Below are 22606 nucleotides of genomic sequence, written 5' to 3'. Positions count from 1 at the left end.
TATGGTGAACCTATCGGTTAAAACCAGTAATGGCACTCATTGTTCTTATAATAAGTGACATTACTAACACTGGTTGGTTACTGCTTTTACTTTAAGAATTAGCCCTTATAGACAGTTTTTCTCCAGAGAGACAGAGAGAGGAAAAGACGTGTCCCCTAGTATAGCGTCTTTGATTTCTAGGACATACTACAATGAAATCTTATAAAAAGGTCCATACACCTTGGCTTCCCTCTAAAATAATGTTTGAGATAATTGTCTCATCACTTTGTGGTCATATTACTGTTTTATAAAAAGAGCTGTATGGGTCTTGTGTGATCCTCTATAGTAATTACTCCATTAGATTTTAGATTAGTTAGATTTACTTTCATTCCAATTGATCCGTAGTGAGGAGGTCCTCCAGGATGTGGAACATGTTAGAAAATATTTACAACTAAAACAAATAAGCTAATGTACCATTCCACAGGTCCCAAGTGGAATGATCGTCATTTTTTAATGAACACTAAGAGTCATTTTACAAATACTAATGCACTGAATTTAAAATAAAAAATTTTTTTATTTATTTATCAGGTAATAAACATGTAATACAACTACTGTAATACTTATTTACAATGAACACATTACTGCACTGAAATGGTGCAGAAGTTAGATTATACTTACACACACACACACACATACAAATTTTCAGTGAACACATTACTGCACTGAAATTGTGCAGAAGTTATGTTGTACTTATATACAAATCAGTTGGTTTTACTAAGAAATTCATTAATGGAGTAGAAGGAGTTGGCCACCAATAAATCCTTTAGGCTTCTCTTAAACTGAATTTCCAACTTACAATCATCTCTTCAGCAATCACAACCTCACGTCATCAGTTGTAGTATATTCTAAATATTTCTGCTACAGCATGTTAGATTAAAAACTCCAGCTTCTGATGATAACCTTCACTGGTAGTATCTCATGAATGTTGCTGTGCTGCCCCCCCCCCCCCCCCCCCCAAACGGGCCTAGATTGGTTGATTCACATCAGAAGTCGTGTCAATGTCTGCAGTGCAAGTGGTTTCAATTGAAGTGTAAAAAAGAACTGCTTCTAAGCACCACTAAGATTATAGTAGCTGCCCTGGTTAGGGTTTGTGTAGAAAATTCTGATTCCTATGACATCTTTAATGAGCATTCCATATGCTTGTTGTATTGGGCAATTTTTTAAATTTTTATTTAATTTTTTTTTTCATCAACCAGAATTTTCAGTTTATTCATAATGCTGTAAGCAACCACAGATTTTTCTAAAACATGATTTTTGCTATGGCATTAATGTTTTGCACATTGTTCAAAGATTGTTTGAATTTGCTGGTCCAATATTGTTGTTACTATGTATGACGGTAGTATCTGTTCCCGAAAGAACAGTTACCGTGGTGTGGACATGTTGGGTATGTGGATATCACGGGGAGCGTGCAAGGGATAAGTCCCTGCAGATGCACTATCCTCTGTGCCCGCGGTGGCTCAGATGGATAGAGTGTCTGCCATGTAAGCAGGAGATCCCGGGTTCGAGTCCCGGTTGGGGCACACATTTTCAACATGTCCCCAATGAAGTACATCAATGCCTGTTTGCAGCTAGGGTGTCCATTTAATTATCATTCCAATATTGTTGCTTCCACACTAATAAATAATGTTGTAAATTCAAAGTATCCTGAGGCTAAGACTGTCATGAACCAGATGCAGAACCATTAATATTCTTGAGCAATTGGATTATAAGTATTGAGCCTAGCCTGCGAGGACTAGTTTGCAAGATTTAGTCCCATAGGTAGAAAGAAGTGAAATAGATGGCACCCACTGACTAATACCTCCATCTCTATAACTACTCTTTCAGAACACATGCTTCTGTAGTTTGTCAGAAATGGGTGCAGATATAAGGGTAATCACTTCAAAAAATGCTGTCTAATGTCTTGAAATAATGATAGCTTAATCGTCCCTATTCCTTCAATTCACTAACTGCATCTAACTGTCCTAAGCCATCTCCCTCTCTTCCCTACTTCCTTTGTTTAATTTATTTTATCATAAACTACATGAGAAAGACCTCATAAAACGGTCTTAAGTAGTCTTAAATCCGCTCAAGTATTCAAGAGTACCCTTATGTGAAATAAAGGACCATGGTCGTTGACTCATTCATTCCCTTACAGAACACTGAGAATATTCTAAAACATAAGAGAACAATCCAAAATCATTAATTGAGGGGTCAAGAGGAATACTCTATACCAGGTGTTGACTTTGACAAGTGATCTAATGTTAATGGCTGCTGTGACATACAACTAAATTTGAAAGAAAAAAAAACTGTCTTTTGTTACACACTCATCTTTAGTGTAGCCTGTTTGGAAAAAAATTGCCATTGATATGACAATATAATCGGCATGATGTTCGCAACGTTTGTTGTGTGTTTCCTATATCACTCGTTAAAGCTGACGATTAGCATGAATATTCTTCTTCACCTATGCAAGTGAACACTTATGTTCATATGTGCATAGATTATCGATGTCGATATTTGTATCAGAATATTTTTATGATATGATCACAGTAGCAGAAACTGTTACAATAAATTGTGCAACATATTTGATAAAGACTGACATTTACAAACACAGAACATTTCAAAACATCCATAAAAATTTAAGAACATTAAAGAAAACTCTAGAACTCTATGGAACATGCAACACTTTCTGGTGTTTGTCTACTGAATTTCTTGGCACCAAGGTACTGACACGCTTGATCTGCTCTGCCGTGGATAGTATGGTTGTGTTTCTTGTATTCCTTAGTGGGATGATAATGGAGTGCTTTGCCTGCCAAACAGTAATCTCTACTTGTTTGCTTTCTACTTCTTGTACACTAATGTTTTATTCACCCATTTGTGATTGTTGTCGTTCATGAGCTTCACTTGCTGTAACCCTACTTCATTCCAAAGTCTTTCTTCCTAGACATTTCCTCTAGGTGAACTTGTTGGCAACTCGCTCGATGCTCTTCTCTAATTTCATCTCACTGTTCATCTGTTAAGTTTTCTCGCAAATTATTCATTGTCTTCCATTGTACAGCTAAATGTGCTTCTTGCTCCGCATATATTTCATATCTTTGCCGTTCTCTCTGTTCCTTCATTTCAGTTCACCACTGACAAGATCCCCTCCTCTTTTGTGTTGTGTGATACTGTTAAATGTTCACATTAAAGTCCAGCATAATACACTGTTCACTACCATAAGCAATTTACATTCTTTGAGGTGTTGCTATTACTTTCTACTATTTTTGCAATTCCTTGATGCACTCTATTAAATTTCCAAAAGTATACTGATGCACACATCTTGCCATCACCTGTGTATACTCTTCTTATCTGAATTGTATTCTCATCAGAACATTTGAGAAACATTTTCACAATCGTTGTGGCAAATTCTCCAACATTCTTGAACTTTCTAGGAAAATTTGGCACTTGATTTCCAGTTCTTTAACTGTCTTCCCAAAAGAAGTAAATTAGTGTGTTGCTCTCTTTTGACTCCCGTATCATAGAACACAACCCCTGTAGTTCCAAATTGAAACCTCCTTCAAGAATGGGGAGTGGAGGGGTGCCATACCACTAATAACACCTATGGGGCTTTGGGGGTTGGTTGTAGAGTTAAGGCGGCTTACACGCAAAAAAAAAAAAAAAAAAAAAATCTTATGTTTATTATATGTACTGATTTGTAAAATTGTTAATACAGTGAAACCTCTATATAACGTTTTTCAAGGGACCACAGATTCTGAACACTGTATAGAGGAAAACACTATAAAGAGGAAGGGTTCCAAATAATATTTATAGGAAACTACTGGCAGAAGTAAAGCTGTGAGTACCGGGCGTGAGTCGTGCTTCGGTAGCTCAGTTGGTAGAGCACTTGCCCGCGAAAGGCAAAGGTCCCGAGTTCGAGTCTCGGTCGGGCACACAGTTTTAATCTGCCTAGGAAGTTTCATATCAGCGCACACTCCGCTGCAGAGTGAAAATCTCATTTCTTCAATATTTATAGGACATTACTGAAGATAGGGATACCACTAATCAGCTTTGACAAATGGTGCCATAGATGACATTTTAAATTTTCACAATACCGTAATATAATATTCATTGCAAATGATCAATGTATCAAATGATAAGTTTTTGTAATTAAAACATGGGGCCCGGTAGGTGGATGAGTGAAAGTAAATCGATCAGTTTGTACTGTAAATGAAAATGTCATGTGGCTAGGGCCTCCCATCGGGTAGACCGTTCGCCTGGTGCAGGTCTTTCGATTTGACGCCACTTCGGCGACCTGCGCTTCGATGGGGATGGAATGAAGATGATTAGGACAACACAACACCCAGTCCCTGAGCAGAGAAAATTTCCGACCCAGCCGGGAATCGAACCTGGGCCCTTTAGATTGACAGTCTGTCACGCTGACCGCTCAGCTACCGGGGTGGACAGTTTGTACTGTAAAATGTTATAACAGATTCTTAAGATAGGACATCACTGTCCAAAGCTGATAGGTGGTATCCCATTCTTCAGTTGACCCAATTATAGAATACGAGCCAAATTTTATGATATACTGCACATATTACATAAAAACACAGTAAGTGGTACAGATTAAAAAAGAATTAGTTACAAAAAAATTATTTTAATAATTAAATTATAAAATGGAACTTAAATTTGCACAAAACTCTAGGAACCTATGTAATCTGAAAATCACGTACCTATAATTTTTAAAAAATTCAAGCAAGCATGTTTGTTTTCTATTTCTCCTTGACTCTATGGCAATCATTTCTTGCTCGTTTTGTCCTCAAGTCTATGGCCCATAATATATCTCCTGAATGTTTCAAAGGCTTCAGCCGCCTTAGTATATGAGGGCACAGGGTCACCTTCCTTGTCACTGTCACTTCCACCACCACTATTATTCTCCGAGCTTCTCTCTGCAGTCAGCTCCTCAATACTTTGTACTCCTGTGGTTGCAATGTTGTCATCCACAGCCACAAAAGTCCTCAAAAGTGACAGAATCACTGCCTGTTAATTCCTGAAACTCTTGCAAATCACTTGCAACATCTTCCACAGGAGCTGCCATCTCATTCTCACAGAATCCGCTTTTGTGAAACAGTTTTTAATAGATTCAGCACTGACTTCCCTTCACGAGTACATAGTTAAATTCATTGCCTGTAAAATATTCAGCTTCAGTTGTGAGCTCTGTTGGCTTCCTGGTTTTCCTTGGTCCATCAAATGCAAGGCCTTTTTTACAAGGGCTGTCCTATATTTAACCTTAAGGGTGTGTATTATTCCCAAGTCCAAAGGTTGCAGTTGGCTGATGCAGTTGGGTGGCAGGAAAATTACTTTCACATTTCTCAGAAAGGATACGTCTGGTGGATGTGCCGCACATCTATCCACAAACAGCAGCACTTTCCTTGCAGCACTCCCCATTTTGATGTCAAATTCTCTGAGAACACGTAAAAATATCACTTGTCATCCGTGCCTTCGCATTGTTTGTATATTTTTCACTGCCATCGGCGTTTGTACACAACAAAACGTTAAGACATTCCTTGCTCTTCTTACCACCACGGCAGTTTTCCCCATGAAAAGTAAATGTCTTATCCAGCATTAAACTGAAAAACATGCCGTCTCATCAGTGTGATAAATGTCGCGCAGTTTGTTGCCATGTATCAGATTAGGGAGAGTCTGCATCCACTGAGTTACAGTTGGTTCATCCACACTTCTACTTTCTCCACATTCCACTTTGTATACAACGCCATGATGCTGTCAAAATTTATCAATCCATCCATTGGACGCCTTAAAATTTTCCATTCCTACCTGAAGTGATACTTGAAGCACCTTCTCCTTGAGAATAGTTCATTTTATAGGAATGTTTGCAGCGTGTGCTTGCTGAAACCAAGTTAATAAAACTTCCCCCATTTCATCGTAAGACGATGGTTTCACACGCATATGTTCAGAATTTCCACAGTTCTCAAACCCTTCCATGATCGACGGTCTGTTTTTCATAGTAGTGTTGAGGGGGCCAGTTCAAATTGCTTCACTAGCTCCACGTGACTCACACCAGGAGATACCTCCACTTTTTTAACAACAGAAAACTTCTCTTCCAGAGAAATGTTCTTCCCAATTTTTCACTCATGTCCACTGATGAAAGCTTAAAAAATAAGTTATATCGAAGACACACTCTCACTAGACACACAAACTGTTTGCTGCTCAGCTCACACAACACGCTACGAATACAAAGCATCAACTGAAATGGCACCAAAAAGATAGCAAACGGAATGTGCGTCACATGTCATGTGACCAGGTTCTGCCATTGACATATGAAACACGCTGAGCGCGAGCTTTCTGAGCCAGTGCAAATTGTGAATCCACAGAGCGGAAAACTGTGTGTTTACATCCAGTCACTTAAACGTTATAAAGAGGTAAATAATTGACCAAGGTTCCAAAAATATGAGCGTTACATGGAGGAAATTGTAATATAGAGGAAACTCAGTAAAGAGGAAAGTTTAACATTGTTTATATGGGATTTTAGTGAGGACCGAAAAAAACGGACGTAATACAGAGGAAAACATTATATGGAGGAATGTTATAAAGAGGTTTCACTGTATAACAAAGGAGTAACATCCCCTCACAGATGAAGACACAGTTAATATAAAGTTCTCATGTTAGCAATGTAAAGTGTATGATGCTTCGTTAAATATCGAAGAGGCAAAAGGCCAAGTAAAGAAGTAATAAATATGCTGTAAACTAGTAGAAATGAGGAGATGAGGAAAATGAGACAATAATTGACACTAGGCTTCTTTAAAAGAGAAAATGAAAGGCAAACCATTTATAACATTTGTAGGTTTAGAGAAATCATCGGGCAATTCTGAATGGAATGCACTCTTTGAAATTCTTTAGGTGGAGGACAAATGAAGGAATCAAGAGGTCGTTGACAACTTTTATGGGAACTGAATTGCAGTTACGAGAGTCAAAGGACATGTGTTGAGACAGTAGATGAGAACAGAATGGCCTTGGCTCTCCACATGTTATTCAGTCCTCTAAATGGTGGAACGTTATGGGAGATGAAATAAAAACTTAAAGGTTTGTGAGTGGCATTGTAATTGTGTCAGAAATGACAAGAGTGTTGGAAGTGCAGTTGGATGTTGTGTCTTGAAAAGCAGTTATGAGATGAACATCGACAAAAGCAAAATAAGGGTAACAGAATATACTCGGATTAAACTGTGCAATGCCTAGTAAATTAGATTAGCAAATGAAACACTAAACAAAGATGAGTTTTGTTGTTAGCACAGCAAAATCGCTAATGGCAGCTGAAATAGAGAGGGTGTAAAATTCAGACTGGGCAAAAATAGTTATGGTACAGTTTGAGCAAAAGAAGGGAGTGGCTGACAGGACACACTTTAAGACATCAAGGAATTTGGCTATAGATGGAATGTGGGCATAGAAATCATAGACACACAAAGGGTTGAATGGATTAAGTGGCTTCAGCGGGGTGTAGATTGCACAGTTGGGGAGAAATGGAGAGGTTTGCATAGGCTAGACTATCGTGAAGAAATGCATCAAACCAATAGTCAGATTGGATATTATAAATCCTTGGGTAACAGAAGAAATATTGAAATTAATTGATGAAAGGAGAAAATATAAAAATGCAGTAAATGAAGTAGGCAAAAACGAATACAAACTTCTAAAAAATGAGATTGGCAGGAAGTGCAAAATAGCTAAGCAGGGATGGCTAGAGGACAGATGGAAGGATGTAGAGGCTTGTCTCACTATGGGTACAATAGATACTGCGTACAGGAAAATTAAAGTGACCTTTGGAGAAAAGAGAATCAATTGCATGAATATCAAGAGCTCAGATGGAAACCCAGTTCTAAGCAAAGAAGGGAAAGCAGAAAGGTGGAAGGAGTATATAGAGGGTCTATACAAGGGCGATGTACTTGAGGACAATACTACGGAAATGGAAGAGGATGTAGATGAAGATGAAATGGGAGATATGATACTGCGTGAAGAGTTTGACAGAGCACTGAAAGACCTAAGTCGAAAGAAGGCCCTGGGAGTAGACAACATTCCATTAGAACTACTGACAGCCTTCGGAGAGCCAGTCCTGACGAAACTCTACCATCTGGTGAGCAAGATGTATGAGACAGGCAAAATACCCTCAGACTTCAAGAACAATAAAATAATTCCAATCCCAAAGAAAGCAGGTGTTGACAGATGTGAAAATTACCGAGTTTAATAAGTCACGGCTGCAAAATATTAACTCGAATTCTTTACAGACGAATGGAAAAACTAGTAGAAGCCGACCTCGGGGAAGATCAGTTTGGATTCCGTAGAAATATCGGGACACCTGAGGCAATACTAACCCTATGACTTATCTTAGAAGCTAGATTAAGGAGAGGCAAACCTAAGTTTCTAGCATTTGCAGACTTAGAGAAAGCTTTTGACAATGTTGATTGGAATACTCTCTTTCAAATTCTGAAGTTGGCAGGTATGAAATACAGAGAGCGAAAGGCTGTTTACAATTTGTACAGAAACCAGATGGCCGTCATAAGAGTCTTGGGGCCTGAAAGGGAAGCAGTGGTTGGGAAGGGAGTGAGACAGGGTTGTAGCCTCTCCCTGATGTTATTCAATCTGTATATTGAGCAAGCAGTGAAGAAAACAAAAGAAAAATTCAGAGTAGGTATTAAAATTAATGGAGAAGAAATAAAAACTTTGAGGTTCGCCGATGACATTGTAATTCTGTCAGACACAGCAAAGGACTTGGAAGAGCAGTTGAACGGAATGGACAGTGTCTTGAAAGGAGGGTATAAGATGAACATCAACAAAAGCAAAACGAGGATAATGGAATGTAGTTGAATTAAGTTGGGTGATGCTGAGGGAATTAGATTAGGAAATGAGACACTTAATGCAGTAAAGGAGTTTGCTATTTGGGGAGCAAAATAACTGATGATGGTCGAAGTAGAGAGGATATAAAATGTAGACTGGCAATGGCAAGGAAAGCGTTTCTGAAGAAGAGAAATTTCTTAACATCGAGTATAGATTTGTCAGGAAGTAGTTTCTGAAAGTATTTGTATGGATTGTAGCCATGTATGGAAGTGAAACATGGATGATAAATAGTTTGGACAAGAAGAGAATAGAAGCTTTTGAAATGTGATGCTACAGAAGAATGCTGAAGATTAGATGGGTAGATCACATAACTAATGAGGAGGTATTGAATAGGATTGGGGAGAAGAGAAGTTTGTGGCACAACTTGACTAGAAGAAGGGATCGATTGGTAGGACATGTTCTGAGGCATCAAGGGATTACCAATTTAGTATTGGAGGGCAGCGTGGAGGGTAAAAATCATAGAGGGAGACCAAGAGATGAATACACTAAGCAGATTCAGAAGGATGTAGGTTGCAGTAGGTATTGGGAGATGATGAAGCTTGCACAGGATAGAGTAGCATGGAGAGTTGCATCAAACCAGTCTCAGGACTAAGGACAGCAACAAAATTATAATAGTTCTCCTGCACTATTGCAGGCCAAGTGTCTATCGTGCACTAATGATAGGAAAAGAATAAATATAACCCCTGCCTGACATTGAAAAATATGCTGTGTTGTATAAGGTATATGAAGTGATGTGTGCATAAACAGAACTGAACACTGATAATATTTCTTTTATTGACTCAACTTTCATTTTTGAAATGTAGGTTTTGCTTAAATAGCGTGATGTTTAGGTTAGTTTCAAAAGTGATACGTTTACTTGGATGTTGGTGAAGTAGGGTCAAACTCTTCAGTTAATCCCTTTCTTTTATTTTGGTTCCTGTCTCTGAATTTTGATAGAATTCACATAATGTGTAAACAAGTCTTTCATGTTCATTACGTTTATAGTATCATAATAATAGCATTACTTGCAGCTGTAAGAGTACTATGGTGCCACATTCCTTTGCCGTTGATGAATATGATTGCTGTGTCCCAGATGTAGCAGTACTGCATTTAACAGTCCTGAGTGGTTATAATTAAAGTGCAGCTACTCACAGAGGTCCATTGTGGGCTGTAATTATCATTTGACAGCAAAACTTGACAGGTATTGTAATGCACTGTTGCAGAACCAGTGTAACGGAAAAAATTAATTCCAATTTTGGGCACCAGATGCAAATCTGTCAGGAAATGTCAAACAAGTGAGAAAGGCATGATGTTGATGTTACTATTAACCACTGCTTACATAAATTTGTTCAGTATGAACTCCGAAGATGTCGACGAGGTGCTGTGAAGTGCCAAATTTGCACATGACTGCCAAAATCGGAACTTTTTTTCAGCATAAATTGGTTATGCATTAATGCTCTGGTGTTTGTACCGAGTTAGGCTACCATGCAATGATCACAGCCCTCACTGGACTTCCATGCATAGCCACCCTTTAGTTGTAACCCTTTAGTTATAACCACCTGATCCTTATTTTGGTCATAGTCAGATCAGGCCTTCTTAATTGACACTTCTTGGGTGACTTACAGGTCACATACATTAATGTGACACTCTTCTGTAGGTGCATGTGATGAGTGCAAATCCTGATACATCCTCCCATCTACAGAAATCTACAGTTACAACAGTGCTATTAACTAAGGAAGATTGCTTCAGTGCGTCAGGTTATGACAGGAATAGCATGTATTTTTCAAATGCTTAACTATTGTAGTTGGCACATTGTTATAAGTGGGCAAGACATATGGCTCATGATGAAAACTGTGGAATGAAACACCAATTGATGTCACATTTTTATATACACGCTAAGACAAAAAATTGGTCAGCTATGAAGGAATTATCTAAAAGGGATGGAATTCGATAGATGCGATGTTCATGTACAGACAAATAAATGACTACAATTTCAGAAAAAAATTGATGAGTTACTCAAAAGAGAGCTACACAAATTGAGTGATTCAAAAACACATTGATTCACCTTTGGCCCTTAAGCAAGCAATTGCATGGCTTGGCATTAATTGATAGTTTTTGCATGGCCTCTTGAAGGATATCATGCCAAATTCTATCCATTTGGATAGGCACATTAGATCATAAATATCCCATGATGGTTGGAGGGCTCTGCCACTAATGCTCCACATGTTCTCAATTGGGGAGAACATTGGTGGCTGAGGTAGGGTTTAGCATATGCAAAGACAAGCAGTAGATATTCACACAATGTGTGGCAGATGTTACCTTGCCGATATGTAAGCACAGGATGGCTAAGTGGAGTAAAGGGAATAGACTTTGAACTTTTATGCTACAATCTTAAGTGGAACAAAACATGTTGTGAAAGCTACGTTTTTGGGGTATTTTGTAAAGTGAACTCCATGGCCAATATGCAACTAGACTAATGTGGGAAACCTCCCAAAACCCCTAAAATTGGCGGGTAATTACGCCAGCCAACACTAAAAAATAGAAATAGTGAAGATAAAGCTATTAATCGATTGATGCGAACAGACTTGAGGTTTTATAAGCAACTGAGGGAGAATTACACGATGTGTTGAATGTAAGAACAGTCTAATAGAATGTGTTTAGAGTTAACTGAACAGAGATATGTAGGAAATTGGGAGTAGCAGAAACAAGATTAACGATAAGCTTAACATCAAAATTGGGGGCCATGAACTGGGTGAAGTGAAGGTATTCTGATACCTTGTAAACAAAATAATGTATGTCATACAAAATAATAGTGTCATAAAAAGCAGACTCGTATGGGCAAGAGGGCACTCCTGGGCAAGTGAACAAAAATATTGGCCTCTATTTGAGGAAGAAATTTCCCAGAATGTGCTTCTGGAGCACAGCATTGTATGGAAGTGAATTGTGGACTCTGGAGAAACCAGAAATATTTGTATATGCTGAAGCTTTCGGGTTGGGCTGCAATAAAGGGATGTTGAAAATTAGATGGACTGTAAAGATAAGAAATGGAGACATTCTCTGCAGAATCATTTGGATTGTTTAGGATAGGATACATTAAGGCATCAAGGAGTAAGTTCCATAGTACTAGAGGGAGCTGTAGAGGGTAAAAAATATAGGGGAAGACATACTGGAGTGCATCCAACAAATAGCTGAGGACATTGAGTGTATGACAGACCCCAGGGTTTTTCAAAGGAACAGCGTTTGATGGGATTCTGTGAAGTTCTATTACACATGTATTTATAGTACATGCTCATGCAAATAGAAATTTTACAATCAGAAACCTGCTCTGATAATAACAATGAGGGTCAATAATGTAGTCTACCACACAGTTATAAAACACTGATTAGTATTTTATCCATCATCAGCAACTGTACTTCTATTTGCCGAAATAATCGGAAACCAGTTGCACAAAAGATATTTTATTCCTTTGCCGATTTCAGGCACCTAGTGCCCTTCTTAAGAAGGTTATAGTTACTGCATTGTTTGCGAGCATCAAAATTATGTATGCAGCACATTGTTGTGGTCATTTGATTCATAGTGCTTGCACAAAAATGGTATAAGAAAACCAAGCAACAAGTGCAGACATCATGCCATAACTGGAGTTAATCAACCTTATCATTCTGAAGGATGACACCAAGTGGCTGAAATCGGTAAAGGCATAAAATTTATTTTATTCAGTACATTGCTGATTGTTGGAAAGACTGTGTGACTGGAAAAATTACTGTTTTCAAGAGAATCACTGGGTTTAAAATTTAAATTACGAATCACGCTTTTCAAGTGTCAATCTTACAGTCTCATGATGCCGGCATTACTGAGTGTTGTGATCTTGTGGAGAGAGGGTTGGTCAGGGGTGACAATGGTCTGAGACTACACCTTATGGGAAATTTGCGACAACTCATTAATATTGTGCAATGGCTTAAGCTGTTAGTTTTCTTCTCTGCCCACTTCTACCCACCATTGTCACATGTGTGAGAAACTCACATAATGTTAAATCATGCTTCACAATTGTATGCTGTATACTAGCCCAAACTGCGGCTCAAACCCTCTGCTGATTACTCATCCAGTGACCAAATCCTTTTTCATCACCCGTGAGCACTCGTGCAATCAAAGTTACAAAGTCATATTTAGAGAGTTGTGCCAGTCCTAACCTTCACATCTCTCCTCACTCTGTCGTACTTGGTGATTACAATAGCTGCATTATAACTTCATCCAGAATACACAGGAACCAGTAACTCTCAGTTTTTTTTTAGGGGTGGGTGGGTAGAATGCATAATTGTTTGGGCATTACAAGCCCTTTTTTGAGTATTGCTCCAGTGTTTGTGATCCCTGTGTGTTGGATTAAATGAATAAATTAAAACATTTCAAAGTCATGCTGCTGGATGTAATGGACATTTGGAATGGTGTGAGAGTATTACAGAAATGCTTCATGAGCTTAGAAGGGGGGGGGGGGGGGCTCCTGGAAGACAATTTTCTTTGTACTCCTTTTGAGGAATTTTAGAAAGGCAGCATTTGTAACAGTCTGCCGAACGATTCTACTATCTCTAGGATTCATCTTATTTGTGAACTATAAGGACAAAGTAAGGCAAATTATGTCTCATACAGAAAAATAGAAGCAATAATTTTTCCGTCACTCCATATTCAATCAGGAAAAAAAGGTATGGCAGAGGGTACTACATACCCCCTGCCATCTGTGCAGTGGCATGCGTATGTATGTGTGTGTGTGTGTATGTATGTATGTATAGCTGCACCAAACATCTCACATGTGCATTCACCTTTTGCACTACATTGTTTTAGAATTAATTGAAGTGTGTGATACTGTTCGCCAATATACGATCATACTGTTGCCTCTAACAAACTTTCACCTCGGGCTAAACTACAAATAAGTATGTTACCACTTCTAAAATTTCTCATTCACATTTGTTGGTTTCGTGAACTCACACAGTCACCTTCTGGCCTTACATCAGTCTCGGGCTATGTTACAGGTGAGATAAGTGACCACATCTTGCATTCCAAAAACTAGTAAGAACACAAAAATATAGTCAGGACTCTGTTCTCTTTCTGTTTGTGCCCATATGATATCACATACCATGTCATTATGATCTTGGAGGACAAAGCCAACTTCCAGTATTGGTGGGCAGTTGACCTTTCTTTTCCAGATTCTGAAAGAGTGTGAAACTTGTTTTGGGATAACTTTCATGCTTCATAGCTTTCGTTTGATCACATTTAGTGTATATAAGTTGTAGACTAGCATTGATGTCTAGTTTACCTCTGATTGTTGCAGTAAGCACCAGTGTACCCCTCTCGCCCAATGCCAGCAGAGAATGGGAGTCGCACCTGGAGATCGACAGACTGCTGCAGAAAGTAAACCAGCTGGAGGCAGGTCAGTCTGCTTGCTCATTAGTGACCTTGTACCATTAATATTGTGTTTGTTGGTATCATATTGTTTCTCATGTGCCTTGCAGTTAGAGCTGCCATTAGCAACATCATTCAAGATATGGAAAATAGATAAGCACAGTTATTTAAGTTTGTGTTTCGTATGTCAAATCAGTAACATGGTTTCTCCTTGTTTTGACAATATTATGAAAAGGATACATTGCAACTCACCATATAGTGGAGGTGTTGAGTTGCGGACATGCACAAGAAAAAGACTGCTAAATAAGTATGATTTTGGCCAAAGGGCCTTCTTCTGAAGCACACACACACACACACACACACACACACACACACACACACACACACACACACACTCTGTACCAGGCCTAGGTGTGTGTGCGGGGGGAGGGGGGGGGGGACATGCACATACATGCTACTTCAGTAGCTCATTTGGCCAGAAACCTACTTGTATAGGAGTCTTTTTGTTGTGCCTGTCTGCGACTCATCATCTCCAATATACGGTGAGTAGCGATCTATCCTTTTCATATAATTGTCATTATTCCATCTGGTGTTTGATTTATTCTTGTTTCGATCTACTTGGGTAGTTTGACAATGGTATTACAACACAGTGGACAGAAGACGTGACCAGGGTGGGAGCACCATTGTGTTTAAATCTGGTAAGAATGGAGAGAGGCAGTAACAGTGTACTCTCTAGTATTCCTGCAAGTGCAGCACTGCCACACACTATATGTTTATACACTGTTTGGTTAAAGGCTTTCAGACACTTGTTAGTGGACATTAATATGGTGCGAGTCCACCCTTCATCTTTATGGCTGCTTGAACTCTGCTGGGGAATGTCTGAATGTCTGTGGAGGAATGGCAGCCCATTCTTCCTCAAGAGCTGAAACTTGAGGAAGTAGTGATGTTGGACATTACAGTCTGGACTGAAGTTGTTGGTCTGACTCATCCCAAATGTGTTCCATTGGGTTCAGTACGGGACTCTGGGAATGCCAGTCGATTTCAGGAATGTTATTGCTCACCCGACATTCGCTCACAGAAGCTGCTTTGTGACAGGCTGCATACAGTCAGTCACAGTCTCCAAACTCGTGCTCTACTGTACGCAGTACACGTTGCTATAAAGCGTGTTCATATCTTTGCACGTTTAGTGTTTTCCTGAGTCTGGCGAGACTCTACAGTACTCCATACTTCACTGTTGGCACTACACAAGTGTAGGTAACATTCTCGAGGCATTTGCCAAACCCAAACCCTTCCATCGGATTGCAGCTGTGTATTTTTAACATAATTAATCACTCATTTCCAATGATCCACTGCCCAGTCTTGTCACTCTTTTAATAACCTCAGTCATTGCTCAGCACTGATTATAGAAACCTTGCATCTTATGAGGTGCTGGGCCATTGGACCCCATTCTTTTTAACTCCCTACGCACAGTCTTTGTGCTAACTGGGCTGCTGGTAGCACTTTGGAACTTGCAAGTGGTTCCACTTCCGTCGTGCGAATTTTTGCAACTACCCTCTGCAGTGTTTGACAAGCTCTGTCTGTCAGCACATGAGGCCTGCCTGGCTGTGGTTCAGCTGTAGTTGCTTCTTAGCATTTCCACTTCAGTATTGTGACTTCAGAAAGGTGAAAATGTCCATGGTGGATTTGTTACTCAGGCAATAACCAAGTCAGTTAGTTCTCTTGACTGACCAATTCTGTCGTTTGTAGTTATCTGCTGACAACACAGTACTCTCCCGCTCCTTTTACACTGGTGGGTCAACCTCTCATGGTGTGTGGTGGTCAGTTCCACATTGTCTGGATACTTTTGATCAGAAAGTGTACAACAGTGCCCTGTGTATTACAACAGCCAAACACTGGCTGCTACTTTTGTTTCATAACATTCCACAGACACTTGAAAGGTGTCTTTGTTAATAGGACCTGTAGAACATATGTACTACCATTTGTGGAAATTGCAACACACAGAAGGAAATGCAGAATTCAATTAATTTAATACCACTGGTTAGGTACGTGACAAGTAACAAATGATTACCTATTCAAACCTGTACATGACCTTTGAGCCCTACTATTCAGTATGTCATGTGGCCACCATGCACTGCTATTAGAGTTGTGGCATTGAATCGATAAGTTTCTGAATACATTCCTGAGGGATTTCCCTCCACGTAGTTTGTATCTGAGCCCACAAATCCGTGACAACAGTTATCGGAGGACTGTGATGCACCAGGTGCCGACCGACAATATCCCGTACATGTTCGATGGCCGACATGTCTGGCAAACGTGCAGGGAAGCAGTGGTACCCGTCACTCTTTGAAGAAGGCCTGTACGTTCCTCACAGTATGTGGCCGGGCATTGTCCTTTTGAAATGTGGCCTGTGGAGATGCCTGAAGCAGGGGGAGTACCTTGGGCTCCACAACCTGCGTTAGGTACCGGTTGCTGTTCAAAGTGCCCGCAATACGTAAGAGGCGAGATCAGTTGTAACTGATGGCACCCCAAACCGTCATGCCTAGTGTTTGTCCGCTATGCCGCTCCACATTGCAACCCTCCAGGTTGCACTCACTACGGTACTGCTTGGTCACGTATGCGGCCATCACTGTAGGACACGTTGAAGCGGGACTCGTCCGAAAAGACTGCACGTTGCCACTCGGCACCCCAGTGACAGTATGCACGTGCCCATTGCAGTGGTTTCTGGACAATGGAAGCCGAAGTAATGGTATGCGTGCAACCAGTCCGACCTGCAGCAGATGGTGACGGACTGTCAATGCAGACAAGTTCACACCTGTTTCAGTGCTCCAGCGACGAGCCGACACTGTGGATGACGCTCTACGGTCCATAATGACCGTGCGGTCAAGATGACAGTCATCCCGTGCTGTGGTCATGTTCTGTGGTCCGGTTCCCACTCGTCGCTGCGTACGACCTTCCTGTATCCACTGCTTCCTCACACACATCACTGTCATAGCAGCATGCCCTGTGTGAACCAAAATGTCATGGCATGACAACCCCTTTTCCTGGAGACTGATCGCTCTGCTCCGTTTGAACTCACTCACGTGCTGATACGACTCCCTCTGATGTCAGTGAGGCATACTGGCACTCACTGTATTGTTCCAACTTGTGTGGCAGCTCTGCACTGACTACACTAGTCACAACACCGACCGTGTCAGACCGACACGAGAGGGCTCTGCTCGGCCTACGTGTACCCTATCTCGCTGCAAAACGTATCGCGTATTGCTTGCACATCTGTCGCCCCTTCCACCAAGTGTGGCGTTATTCGGGTAATTCCTTCTCGGTGTTGCACTTTTCACAAATGACAGTGTATATGCATGAAGTGCATGCTGTGTGTGTGTGTGGGGGGGGGGGGGTCTTTTTTTCTTTTTTTTTTTTTTTTTGGGAGGGGGACGGGCACACACGCTAAAGAAGCAGCTACTGTAATTCTTCATAACCTTATTGAGTGTAGTGCTGTGTGTTAGAAGCAGACCAATCTCTTTTTTCATACACAGTGTTGATGGAATAAAGTTAAAAGGAATTTGATCTCAGTTTACTTCAGCAGGTGGGATGTAATGACTTGGCATCTCAGAATTGTTGGAGGAGTTAGTTTAAATTACTGTCCTTAACCTTCCCAATATATGGGAGTGAAAATCAATCTTTAGTGGACTAAAAGACAAGAAAATTCTTAACTTGAAACATGGTATACTAAAAACCGAAACTAATGATAAAATGTAATTTGTACATAACATGGTTGGAGATGAAAAAGTGATCTATTACAAATTATCACTTAATGAAACACTCAAGATCGCAGATAATCATTTATTTAAAAATGACTGGTTTTGGCCTTCATGCTGGCCATCTATAGATTAGCAGCATTGTATGACTAAAGCTGGTGGTGCATAAGACAGTTGCATGATGTCACGGTCTACTGCTCCGTAAATGACTGTGGAATCACACATCTGTTCCGTGGACCACCAACTTCAGCCGTATGGTACTGGTGATCTGAAAGTGGCCAGCATAAAGGCCAAAACCGGTCATCATTTTATAAATGAATGATTATTTGTAATCTTTACTGTTTCGTTAAGCAGTAAAATGTTACTTCTGTAAGAGGTGATGGACAAAATGATTATTTCGGCAAGATGACACGATCATTAGCCTCCTCATGTAAATGTAATTTCATTCTCAGGGGGTGGGATTATTAATTTTAGAGTACTGCTTGAGCTCATTAGCCAAAATTTTAGGTGAGTGGATTGCATTACTATTCTTTTCTTTTTTTTTTTACATGTGTCCTGTACCCTTATTCAGAAGTGTCTGCCAGGAGATGAATAAATCACTAGGAAAGGAAAGTGAGAAGGCATAGACCAATGGTAGTTATCTTTGAGCTTCTGGTTTAATGTTCTAGTCAGTATCAGTCTCAAATTGAAAGACAGTTCCACTCTGTTATTTAGTGAACAGAATATGAGATTATCAATATATGACCAGATTCATGCTGATTCAGAACTCCCTAGCAGATAAAACTCAACAGGACATCGAGAGACGTAAAGAAATTCTGGGAGTTTGCCAGGGGATTGTTATAGCGTAATGAAATGATTCCAGGGCATTATTGGCTGAGAGAGCACCATGTGGGGTGGTTTCGCTACCATAGTGCACATCTGTTTCTTGCCACTTCATTGACATGCATGTCAGTTATGATGACCCAGCACCCAGTCCCCATGTGGAAAAATTCCCTAACCCGGCCGGAAATCCAACCCGGAACCACAAGATCTAACCACAAGAGCTAACCACTAGACCATGAGCTGCAGAGATTATATCCTGATGATCTATTGGATAATGTTGGAAGCTCCATGAGGATGTTGGAAGACAATGCCACTGCCAGAATGCAGGAGGATCTGTAGAGGAATGTTCATTGTCACAGGGCTGCCAGTTGACCTTGAATGTTACAGAACATTTGTTTAACAAATTCTTCAGTGCTGCACATCAGTCTGGGACCCTTACAGAGTCGGGTTAGTTGTTGAGAGAGAGAGAGATGATCAACAAAGAACAGCGCATACTGTCTCAGATTTGCTTAGTAAGCACAAAGAGTTTTACAAAGGTGCTTGAAAAACTCCAGTGACAGGCGTTACAAGAGAAGTGTTAAGTAGTGGAGAGATCTACTGTTGAGCAGTGAGGTCAGTTATTCTGAGAAGAATTGAGAATTGTATTACTTTCTCCCATCTGAGTCTTGTGCACTGAGTGCAATGAATAAATTGCAGAAATTGGAGCTTGAACAGAGGTTTATTGAAAGGCATTATTATGCAGCACCACTTGTCAGTGGAACAGGGAAGGGCGGACATAATAGTGCGACCAAAAGTCCCATTTTCCACTCAGAGTGAGGTGGCTTATGAATTGAATTGGCTTAGATTAGATTAATACTAGTTCCATGGATCATGAATACGATATTTCATAATGATGGGGAACAAGTCAAATTTTCCAATACATGACATAATTAAGTTAATTTAAAAACATAATTAAGTTAATATAACAACTTTTTTTCTTAATTTATATCTAAAAATTCCTCTATGGAGTAGAAGGAGGTGTCATTCAGAAATTCTTTTAATTTCTTCTTAAATACTTGTTGGTTATCTGTCAGACTTTTGATACTATTTGGCAAGTGATCAAAGACTTCAGTGGCAGTATAATTCACCCCCTTCTGTGCCAAAGTTAGATTTAATCTTGAATAGTGAAGATCATCCTTTCTCCTAGTATTGTAGTTATGCACACTACTATTACTTTTGAATTGGGTTTAGTTGTTAATAACAAATTTCATAAGAGAGTATATATACTGAGAAGCTACTGTGAATGTCCCTAGATCCTTAAATAAATGTCTGCAGGATGATCTTGGGTGGACTCCAGCTATTATTCTGATTACACGCATTTGTGCTATAAATACTTTATTCCTCAGTGATGAATTACCCCAAAATATGATGCCATATGCAAGTAATGAGTGAAAATAGGCGTAGTAAGCTAATTTACTAAGATGTTTATCACCAAAATTTGCAATGACCCTTATTGCATAAGTAGCTGAACTCGAATGTTTCAGTAGATCATCAATGTGTTTCTTCCAATTTAATCTCTCATCAATGGACACACCTAAAATTTTTGGATATTCTACCTTAGCTGTATGCTTCTGATTGAGGTCTATATTTATTAATGGCGTCACACCATTTACTGTATGGAACTGTATGTACTGTGTCTTATCAAAATTCAGAGTCCGTTTACAAGGAACCACTTAGTAATTTTCTGAAAGACATTATTGACAATTTCATCAGTTAATTCTTGTTTGTCAGGTGTGATTACTATACTTGTATCATCAGCAAAGAGAACTAACTTTGCCTCTTCATGAATATAGAATTGTAAGTCATTAATATATATTAAGAACAACAAAGGACCCAAGACCAACCCTTGTGGAACCCCATTCTTGATACGTAGACATCGAGCAAAGTGCATGTCCCTGCCTAACCCTTTGTTGATTTTAATTGAAGCAGATACACTCGTGCAGAAAAAAACAGAACACCTTGAACAGGACATTCACTCATGCTGCATCCACCTGGTTCCAGATCGTCTGGTTGACATTGGATCACAACACTGCAATCATTGTTTCACCATATCCCACACGTTTTTGATTGGCGACAAGTCTCATGATCTTGCAGACGTGGGCAGAAGGCTGACATCCTGTGACACCAAGAAGGCACGTGTTTCTGGAGCAACATGTGGTTGCATGTTGACCTGCTGAAAAAAGACATCTGAAGTGTCGAGCAGAAAGGGTATAGCTAAGAATTGCAGGATGTCATTTATGTAGCTTGTACCGGTCAGAGTGTCCTGAACATGCACCAACTTTGATTTGTGGTTGTACAGAATAGCACCCCACCCCAAAAGGCCTTAAGTTGGCACAGTATGTCTTGTGCTAAAGCAGTCATTGTGAAGCTGCTCTCCCTGTCTGTGGCAAACCAAAATGTGGCCATCATTTTCAAGTAAACAGAACCTGGATTCATCCGAAAGCACTATCTGATATCATTCCTGTCCCCAGTGACGTCGTTCCATTCACCATTGCAGTCTAGCATGTTTCTGTACTTTCGTCAAAGGTAGGCAGAGAAGAGGGTGATGCACACACAATTCGTGCAACAATAATCGGTGACATACTGTCACCTCTGACAGTGTACGATGTGTTACACTAATCCACCTATTCAGATGAGGTGTCGAGCTTCATTGAGGGTGGTCAGGGTGGTGCGACCTGATCCATTTCGTCTTGTTCTACGTCTTCCACGAACGGTTCGGCACACACCTGTTGCACTGCCAAAACAGTTTGTTCCGTACAAGCAGCAATTTCCCAGATGAATGCATCACAGTCTCTCATGTCAGTAATGTGCCCTCTTTCAAACTCACTGATTTGACAGTACAGTTCACGCATACATCTGCGAGGCATCCTGCACATCTGCTCAAGTCACACTGATCCATTACCTTCAGTTTTCAGTAACAGGAGCTGCAGGCACACTTGACCAGTAGGTGGTGTTGCACCGCGATATAGATGTTGACTTGCTTGCCGACATGGTTCAAATGCTGATCATTTCTGCAGAACATACTAATGTACATGTCCTGTGAATATGAACATCCTATCGGTAATCGTTCAAGCTGTTTTTTTTTATTATCATAGTCATGGAATTTGCGAAGTTTACACTTATGATTATGAACTATTTGACTGGTATTATCAGTAATCAAATATCGTGGGATCTTCTGCATGTATTAGACCTGCTTGCAATCCGATCACAGATTACGGAGACATTTGGGCTGAAGTGCACTTCCAGTATCTGCAGCTCTAGCTTTGTGATGTTGGCAGTTTGTCAATGTTGGTTGTAGTCGGTGGGAGATAGTGTACAGTAACCGATGAGAGTAACCGACTCTAATGATTTCATTTGACAGAAGTTAGGAATTTATTACCTTTGTTTTCGATATGGATTGCCAGAATAATTTTTACTGATGTGGTTATTATGAGTTCTGTGGTTGGTTGTTGATTTTGGTATTTATTTGTTGAATGGAAAAAACTGATTTGCCAGGAGGCTAACCTGTAGCAAAGCCCAAGGCTTAGGTCAGTTTGGAGTGCAAAGTTATGCTTGTGAACTAGCAAAGGCAACAAATCTCAAGATGAAAATATGACAGCCATAATGATTGACGTGTAGCTTAGCAAGAGTTACACATTTGTCATTGCAACAATCTAGTTGTATGTCTTTATTTCCAGGTTCGCCCAAAACAGTAGTAACGTGTTTAATTTTTCCCCTAATAGAGCAAA

General features: G+C 40.0%; 1 protein-coding gene and 1 non-coding gene across 2 annotated transcripts in view; both read left to right on the top strand.

The window, feature by feature from the left end:
* The window catches only part of LOC126106507 (actin-histidine N-methyltransferase), a 469720-nt gene that overhangs the window by 2273 nt on the left and 444841 nt on the right, over positions 1–22606 (top strand). The window contains exon 2 of the mRNA XM_049912826.1: positions 14195–14293. Within this exon, the coding sequence (XP_049768783.1) occupies positions 14195–14293 (99 nt within the window). The remainder of the gene's footprint in view (positions 1–14194; positions 14294–22606) is intronic.
* Trnat-ugu (transfer RNA threonine (anticodon UGU)) lies at positions 1485–1559 on the top strand. The gene has a single exon. It is a non-coding gene; the product is annotated as a tRNA-Thr (tRNA).

Source organism: Schistocerca cancellata, chromosome 10, assembly GCF_023864275.1.
Source record: "Schistocerca cancellata isolate TAMUIC-IGC-003103 chromosome 10, iqSchCanc2.1, whole genome shotgun sequence".
NCBI classification, from domain to species: domain Eukaryota; kingdom Metazoa; phylum Arthropoda; class Insecta; order Orthoptera; family Acrididae; genus Schistocerca; species Schistocerca cancellata.
The sequence above is the reverse complement of the archived record's forward strand: the minus strand, read 5'-3'. Positions and strand labels throughout refer to the sequence as shown.